At 34.6% G+C, this 9,331-nt stretch overlaps 1 protein-coding gene across 1 annotated transcript; it reads right to left on the reverse strand.

Annotated features, from left to right (window-relative positions):
- Positions 1–540: 540 nt before the first annotated feature.
- Positions 541–7,325, reverse strand: LOC102809204 (organic cation transporter protein-like). Its single transcript, XM_085505241.1, has 10 exons — positions 6,903–7,325; positions 5,731–5,834; positions 4,869–5,023; positions 4,600–4,768; positions 3,702–3,849; positions 2,474–2,553; positions 2,131–2,348; positions 1,748–1,859; positions 1,162–1,371; positions 541–678 (listed from the first exon to the last, which is right to left on the reverse strand). The coding sequence occupies exons 1-10, from the start codon at positions 7,323–7,325 to the stop codon at positions 609–611; spliced, it is 1,689 nt and encodes a 562-aa protein (XP_085361367.1). The 3' UTR covers positions 541–608.
- Positions 7,326–9,331: the final 2,006 nt, after the last annotated feature.

A 9,331-nucleotide genomic window follows, 5' to 3' on the forward strand; every position in this document is an offset into this window, starting at 1 on the left:
ATCGCACTAAAAATATTTATAAAAATATTTATAATGTTTGTATGGTTTATTACATAATGAATATAAAAAATTATTTTAACATTCAGAAGACTATATTGTCACTAAGATTAATCTGCTGTGAAAAGTGTTCATACTTTGTTAGTACCCCTTTTTGCAAGTAAAGTCATTCCTTGTATTACGTGTCAAATATTCTACCAAAAATTACACAAAGTTAAGGTACATGATAACTTAACATTCAAAAATATATAACAATTGAATGAACTGACAAATACTATTATATATGTCTTGACAATACTGTCCACGGGTATAATGTTTATAAGGCTTTGGATATAAGGCGTTGTAATTGATTATTTAGACCTTTTTGTGGGTATCATAACATATAATATCTGTAACATTGTGATGAATGTTGCAGCATTAGTATGTACCGATTGTTCTATTTGTTTGCCCTGAAGCTTCGAAATTATATGCTATATTTATGATGTACATTATCGTGCATGAATTGGGGACTCGACAGTCCTTGACGCTGTACCATGACCTACCTAGTAATTATTTAGCAATTTACCAAATAACTATTGTATTTACTAACTATCGTTGGTAAATACACAAATCTACAAGGTTGTCTGCAGCATAATCTCTTCATTATTTCCTCCGTTATTAATCGATAATTTTGCATATGTCCTTAAAAGAAATAAAAAGAGAGCGTTGTTAGGGAATTAGAACATTCTAAGTGCATGCATATTCACTGTATTAAATGTGAATAAAACATCACATTTAATAGTGTATGGTCTCATTTTTATATTATAAGTTTATTACGATAATACCTCAAAGTATGCACGAGAACAGTACAGCTAGGTATCGACCGACGCGCATAATATACATCTTTTCCTTCCAAGGATTCACCATGGCAATGCCGAAATTCGAAATGTTTAGAACAGAATCAGCGGATTTCTTTGTGTGGAGTCCGGTCAAACTCTGGTGGCAGCCATGTTTGTTTTTACTATTAGAGGACGCTTATGCGGTAATCATTTCATATTTGGATTTCACATTTCCTAATAGGATGAAAATACCTTGTAAAATACCGCAAAATTACGGCACGCTGTAACTTATGACGTTACGATGACATTAGTATAACAATAAATAGTAATAGTAGTAAATACTCACTTTCCAAACATTTCACCTTCGTTTAGCGTTTCAGGTAGTTTCTGGTGACGTGTTTCCGGTAACAACAATGTCACTAATCCAGCCAAAATTGATGTTGCACCAAATATAATAATTGGTAATGGTTCCCATAGTGTTTTAATTAATATCATCTGTGGTGCTAGAATACCACCAATACGGGAACACATGGAACAAAGTCCAACTCCAATGGTTCTGTGTTAAAACCATAGACAGTTGTTAAAGTCGTTGAGCGGAATAATTATTTAAAATGAATCTCGAACTGCCTGTTGAGTAATGTGCTTGTCTAATAGAGTTATGCAAATTGAAAACAAAACCCATAGCCCAGAGAGTGATTTGACTTAAAACAATAACCTTTGCTTTACCCGTTTCCCAGCAACAACAAAACAGCAAAGTGTAAACAAACATTCAAATTCCATTTTTCATTAACCACCATTATGTTCTGTGGTTTTGCAAACACCTAATAAATACTTTTAAATGAATAATATTCACAAATATATGTCATTGTATTTCTGCTATTCTGTGCAGCAAATGATTATTGTTTTGCTGAATTCTAATAAAAACATCTCACCTAACATTAGTCGGATAGATTTCAGCAGAAAATATATAGACGATTGCAAATGCGGCAGAGACACCAAATTTTCCGACCATTGCCAATGTTATGCCAATCCACAGCATGTTACCTGTCAAACATACAAATAACATACAGAATTTACATATTTATCACTAGTACAAATAGGGTAGCGCCCATACTAGAACTGGAATGAAACAGTATGTTATTTAGAAATAAATACCTCATTGATGTCACGTAAGTACCAAAATATTTAACATTTACTTTTTGATTTTTTGTATTTAAAATGAAGAAATATAAATTACTTATAATTCATTACTTAGATTTGTTGAATACAGGTGACTAATTTGTTTAGTCAGAGTAGCTGTTGGTATGTTACTTACAAACTGGCGTAATAAGAGTAAATATACATGACACTCCTGCTAATATTAATACCAATGCTAAAGACCATCGACGTCCAAACGGAGATTCAGGTAGAAAGATCGACAGTGTATATGCTGGTACTTCCACTGCTCCAGACACGAAAGCATTCAGGTAGTCATTGCCTCCTAGGTTGGATGTGTTAAGTGAAAGACCATAGTAAACTAAGCTGATAGTAAACCTGTTTGAAAAACAATGGTTAATATGATGAATATCCATGTCTATAACACTGTAAGCTTTTATTCATCAAAGAGAGGCAATCACCTGACAGAATCGAATTCCCATATATGTTTTATAGAACCTTACCAAATATAAAAGAGTTTTAAAGATTTCTTTCTCATATTTGGGAGGCGAAGGAGGTCAAGATAACTACCAGCATGTGTTTCCTGTAAGTATTAAACAAGATACATTATTTTTGTGACTATGTACTTTTGAAATCATATCATGTTGAAATATACATTATTATATACACTGCAAAACAGTACAAATATATACATCAGATTAGATGCAATTCATCACAAATAAATAATTATTCGAGTATTATTTGCACCAGGCCGTGGCGCCTAAATTTAGGAGCATTATATATACATATATTTATGAATGAGACTAATATAAAACGAGTCAAGGAGTTAAAACAACATGCTTAAACGTGGGACATACGAATCAGGAAGCTAATTTACATGTGATAGATGAAAGAAATGTTCTAATGTAGCATAATAAACAAAAAATACATTTATAGTGTAATTTATTATGATCCACCTACAATAGGTTCAAGTAGACTGACTCATCATTAATTGAGGAATTACTGGCACAATAAAGGGCCTGCTCGAAGGGGTGGCTGTGAGGAGCTCGCCTCAAATGCTCTGCTGGCTTGGACGGTTGATAGGAGTGCATGGCCAGGTCTAGAAATTAAGAAGGGTAAGTGAGAGCCGCAAATGCAATGCTGAAAAATAATTTGTAAGATAATTCCAGCAAATATTAGGTTGGGCAAAACAAAGTACATGACGTTACCCAAAAGGTGAAATTTGTCTCAATCAGTCATACTGATTTTGATATCAATAAATATATACAGCAGACTTCAGTAGCTGACATAAACATAGCAAACAAACGCCGAGCAAGCCCTGATTATGCAATTAATAGATTTATTAGATTAATGCCCAAAGACATCCAGCTGACAAGACGAATTTGCGGGGAACGTGCTTAAGTGCCGATGACACAATTAACTTGTTTTCAAAGGTAGTTAAGAATTAAATATAAAGAGTATTTGATGAGCTCTATAACCCTGCCAAACCTTTTGTTTTTGTTATTTCAATGATTCTTTATTTTGATTACAGTGCGATGTAGTTTGAACTAAAGTGTTTAGGTATATATGTATAACCTATCGTCATAGGTATATATGTAAGATTATTGCATACTCCAAGGCAAGTGGATTATAATAAATAGCAAATCATCTGAGTGTAGAACAATTACCTAAATAGTTAATTGCAGTGATAAAGTAGACCACTTGTAAGACAATAATATAGATGTAACATACCTTTACGTCCCCGGCCATTTCTGCCAACTCCTCATACACACAGGTAGGAACAGTAACTTTATTTACCTCTGCACATTTTCTAATGATCGCCACTGCCTTGTCATGTTTTCCCATGGAAATCAGCCATCTTGGTGATTCGGGAATGATCCTTTAGATGCATATAAGACATGTAGTTATACAAATTATTGGCGATATGCTCTGATATGCACACTACGTTTTGTGGGAAATGAAATACACATACGAGTGTAATTTGCTTTTGATTTTCCGCATATCTTTTCAATATATGTAAAATCCCGGTCTACACAATTAAACGAAGCAACAGTTTCACCTCCAATCGATCAGATTCAATCATATAAAACATCCAAGAATGACCTTGTTATATACAATAGGTCATGAGATTAGGCGTGGCCTGAACACTGGCTACTAAATTCACACCTGTCAAATTTAAATTATGTTATTGTTGATATAGTTTAATATAGTGTGGCGAAATGTTCTGTCTACTCAGTACTAGAGAAACGGACTTTTATGGACCACAATCCGAACGTTCATACGTGACCAAATGATGTGAATGTTCGATCTCATAGGTATCACAATAAGCCTACATTTCCCCCCATACTACGCCCGGTCGTGTTTGATCATACATGGATAAACATATTCCATTTATAGATTTACAGTGTTGACACTCCGAACTGGTTTCAGTTACTGGTACATTGCGTTCCCGGAAATAACGTTCGTAGCTAGTCTTTAATGATTTGCTGATTTTTGCCGTTGTGTTGTGGGTCTTGCCTTTACAAAACATCGATCACATAAAAATAGCAAGAACCTGTTATAAGTAATGATTATTTGGTACGATTTTAAACTTTTGTTGACAACAAATAACACGCTATGACACACTTACCACCAGTATAATAAATAAATCGTTGCCGGTAATGACAAGCACAACTGCAATATCCACCAGTATCTGATGAAATATGCCAGTAAAGCTAATAGCATATATCCGAATGCAAAATAATATTCCCTGACAGCACCAACAAACATTCGCTTTGAGGGTCCAACCAGTTCAGTTGCTATATTGAAGTAATGAAATTAATGCAGTTGAAATTGAAATTATTATTTATATTTATAATAATAGTGTAGATAAATAGTAAATTAAGAGATATATTTTACCTAAAACGAAGGAGACCATGAACATTCCCATGTGTGAAGCACCTACAAATACCCTGAATATGGAGTAGGCTTGGATATTTGGTGAGAATGCACAGGCTGTACCTGGAATCGCCATGCATAATGCAGATAGCATCAACGCTGGTAAACGTCCAATTCTACAAAAATATTGTCATGAAAAATAGTCATTTATACGTATACATTTATATACACATTTAATAAATATAACAATTGAAAATGTGCTATTTTTATTGTTTGAATAAAACTACCATTACACTATAAAACGCAAATGACTAAGTATAATTAGGGACGACCACCTATCCCATCACCTATGGTGCGAAAGCAATGATGGGAAAAATGACAAACTAATTAAAGGGTAAATGGGCAATTTAAGGGAAATTGCGACGGCCACTCGGAGCGGAGCTTCGTCACGGGACGTTCTACCTTGCTAGGGCGCGCACCACTGTCCCGTGCATTTCCATGGACTGTGTGTAAGCTGCTGTGAAACGCCTGTCAAAGAGCCGCAGCAAATAACTAAATTCGAAGAAACAGCACATTCGCGATGATGAAGTAATCTTGGGCAGCCAAATTTATATATGTCGCACATGGTGGGGTTAATATTTTCTCAGCAACTATCCTAAAGTAGCGTTTTCTGAGAGTTTTTAGTTTTTGTTTTAACCGTTATGGTTGCCAGGCTGTGTTAATGCCCGGATGTCCGCCCCCGAAAATACATTATTGGTCAACCATTACGGTATGTGCAAATAGGATCCCACCAAATATCTAACCATGTGCCTTGCATCTTCCGCAAACTGAAATAACAAGATTTGTTAAGATGATGATATGCATTTATTAAATATTCACTGACTTGTCAGAAAGAGCTCCAAATCCTACAGACCCAATGAATAATCCAGCCATATAAGCAGACGAGGATAGTGCTCCCAAGTAATATCGATCACACACTAAATCGAACTGCAACAAACAATAATTTATACTTGAATACAGTTTACACAGAACAAATATATAACATGGCGTTGATGAATGAATAAAGAATGAAGGTCTAAGACTACTTTTTGTAGCATATAAAGTCATTTCCAATTAAACGGTCAGATTAAATTAGAGCAGATGGCATTGAGCAAATAAAACATAACTATCTTAGTTCCCGAATATAAGTTGACATAACAAAGGTACATGTGCTTTAGTAGCATCTAGCCAGCTAGGCCAAGTGCATCAGTAGCATTACTATTCATGTCATGTTACATGATAATGATTGTATGTCCCACTCTATATACACTCGTGTACATATAACTTATTTTCAAGAACTATGTTTGGTCAGGTAGTCCAGTAATAATGTACCCACCGAATGTGACAATCAAATCTAGGGTTCACATAATTAATCCATGAGCAAGCACAGCCTGTACTTTATCTAGCTTTGTGCATAAAGCATTTTTGTCATTAGGCCAAGCATTATGTGATGGTCAAAATGATTATAAAACTGTATCACTCTGAAGTATATGCCACTAAGTATACAAATATAACTGGCATGTCATGTTTTTTGACAAGCTCTGGTCAAAACGACTGAATTTTGTGATATTTAGCCTTATTGTCGGTCAGTTGATGGTTTTTAAAAACCATAATCGGATAATTTTGTATTTTTCTATAAATAAATTTTATCAGAACCCTGTAAATATAACAGAAATGATTTCAGGGATTCGTTAGCTTGTTTGTTGTAACAAAATCAAAATGAGGTTTCCTAAATTCGACGCTATCATCTACCACCACTACTCTCCTACTACTACTGTCTTTTATTAAACACAATTATTCCATGCATATGTTTAAATATAATATTCATTCATACTTGAAAACAGCAGATGTATGCCCTGAGGATAAGGTTGGCTAACAAAATCAGTTTAAAAACAGAAATTTACCTCAACCAAATTTTAACGCCCGAATGATTTGAAGATATATTAATTATAAATACTAACGCAAAAATCAATATTTGTTTTGTTTCATAATTCACAATATGATCCTGAAACTCACCTCCTGAAAGACTGTTGACCTATATTGTGATCGGTCATATTTCCATCCATGATTACATTTCATAGTTTTCATAGAGTATGACAGGTTTTCATAGCGTTCACAATTACTGTACACCAAACCACTACCACACTGACTAGAGCTTTTCACAGATGGTATACTCTGGTTCTTTATAATATCTTGACAGAACGTAACTGAGTTGTTCAGATTGCATTCATCTTCATATTTCTCCAACTCCGGAACATAGCACCAGTGGTCAGTCTTAGCGGCTAAGAACACTTGGGCGAACGCATGGCACGCTGGTAAAATCGTCATAAAGCAGAGTAAAAAGAAACATCGTTTCTGATATGTCCCAAATTCACCAAGATATTCAAGTATATCATCAAACTTCCTACATTCATGCGCGTCTCCTTTCAACTTCTTCATGTTATTGGTTTGTAATATACTATACGAGTATGCAACTGAAATGTAAAGACACAATGGAAATATGTTGAGTGATTCATGTTTAAACAATGTTCATTTTACTAAATTCATAGATTCAAAAATCATTTTTTATAAGACGAAATATTAGCTAAAGGTTATTTGCAACGGAAACCTGAGGCAACCAGCATAAGTCTGAGTTGTCCCTCGGTAGCTGTGAAAAAAAATAAGTAATTGCATTATAAAAACTTCTTGATAATTTTTTTTATGCTTGACATGTGCAGTATGTGGGCAATTTTACAAAGTACCTGGTAGAAATGACACACTCCGAAATGTTGATTTCAAATCAGACGTCCTATCTCAGCGTAAGAACCATAACAATGATGTGCCTAAGTTTAACCTAATGAAGGACAGTCATATCAGTCAACCCTTTTTTTCTGCTAAAATTCCTAAATTGCCACTTTATAAAGAGGGGAAAGACATCGATGAGCATGTAAGTTGTTTTGGAGAGATTTCCTGAAATCACAGTTAAACATGTCATGATCATGATCTATACATACATACAATCACTCCAACTGCAATATAATGTAAATAATGGCGTTATATTAAATTGTATCATCTATTTAATGTAGCCCACCTTATTAACCTAAAATCAGGTGCTGCTGCAATAATTTTGTTAAGACATACTAACTTTAAGGATACTAACTTCACAGCGGTCTCAGCATGCTAGCGGTAAAAGCTGTACGTAACGACCAAGTAAACGACATCAGAATCAACATGGGCAAAAAACTGAAATAAGTATATCTATGATAATGAGAGTCAGGAGTTTGGCAGTTGGAAGCTCAAAGAATATTGGTGACCGGCTGACTAGTAATAAACAGAACAATAGTATATATTTACAGCGTAAACGTTACCTAGCAAGCGAGTCGACGTTTCCTATACTTTAAATACCTTTCTTCGTGTTCGTGATTACCTATATTCTTATGTCGTTTGAAACATATATTGCTTGGTGAATGTTTCATAAATGTCAAAGGCCATTTGTGGATATGATTCGTGAATTTTGAAAGCGTACATACTTTGCTAGTATAGTAGTGTTGTTTTTGTTACCAGTCTAAGAATCATTTAGTAATACCATAAATTAGGGAAATCCCTGGCACCTTGATACGTTGTTGAAAGAATGTAAACATAATACACATTACACAGTTTGAATGCAACAGTGGTCACTTGTGGAGGTTTTAGCCTTCCAATTGATGGATGAATTATTCACAGACAATGAAACCAACGCCACTCGCCGCAGACCAACCCCTCACTTCTGCGCAAAAAACATTTAATCATACGTATACGCGAGCGTTGATTCAAAAAATAATCCGATACCAGCATAAGTGTATTCGTTGAAATACAAAATATCTCATGGTAGATTGATGTGCCATGTGGGTAAATTAAAAAAACATATGTGTATTTACTATAGTTTTTTTAAAATTATAACCATTTCTCCGTTTTGTATACAAGAGATGTGGTAGGATAAACAAACGCTAACGATTCTTTCGTTCCCAGGTTTTGTATTCAAGTTCAGTGGCAGGCTAAAGGAAAAACAATATGCTATCTTTCAATTTTCGTCTTTTGCGGTGCATATCCAAATCTTAATTAGAAACGGGAATATGGCCAATCTAATCCATACATGTTTTAGTCTCACCCATAATATATATGTCACATCGTTGGTATTTTTTTCCACGTAAAACAGTACATGTGAGTCTAGGGCTGTAGTTATCAAAGCTATCATTCTACTCATTCCTGGAGAAGACTGAATATTATTACATATGTACTGCAGTTTATTTTGATTTGTCCCTGAAATCAAAATCGGTATTTTCACAACCCATATGCAAATGAGGCCTGAGAGCAAACAAAGTAGACCCTTCAGGAGTACAGTTTTTCGAAATAAACAATATTTAGAAGTACGATATTTTCCCCTTGGGGTACATGAATATACTTGCCGAGTGAAATTAAATTTCAAC

The sequence above is a fragment of the Saccoglossus kowalevskii genome, chromosome 11, assembly GCF_978046115.1.
Source record: "Saccoglossus kowalevskii chromosome 11, keSacKowa6.1, whole genome shotgun sequence".
Lineage (NCBI taxonomy): Eukaryota > Metazoa > Hemichordata > Enteropneusta > Harrimaniidae > Saccoglossus > Saccoglossus kowalevskii.

Bases quoted from the DNA above. Each gene is read 5' to 3' on its own strand.
- LOC102809204 (XM_085505241.1), bottom strand. From the start codon at position 7,325: ATGAAGAAGTTGAAAGGAGACGCGCATGAATGTAGGAAGTTTGATGAT. The intron at 2,349-2,473 runs GTAAGGTTCTAT...TTTTTCAAACAG, and splicing joins TTAAAACTCTTTTATATTTG to GTTTACTATCAGCTTAGTTT. The intron at 1,860-2,130 runs GTAAGTAACATA...TATGTTTGACAG, and splicing joins TACTCTTATTACGCCAGTTT to GTAACATGCTGTGGATTGGC.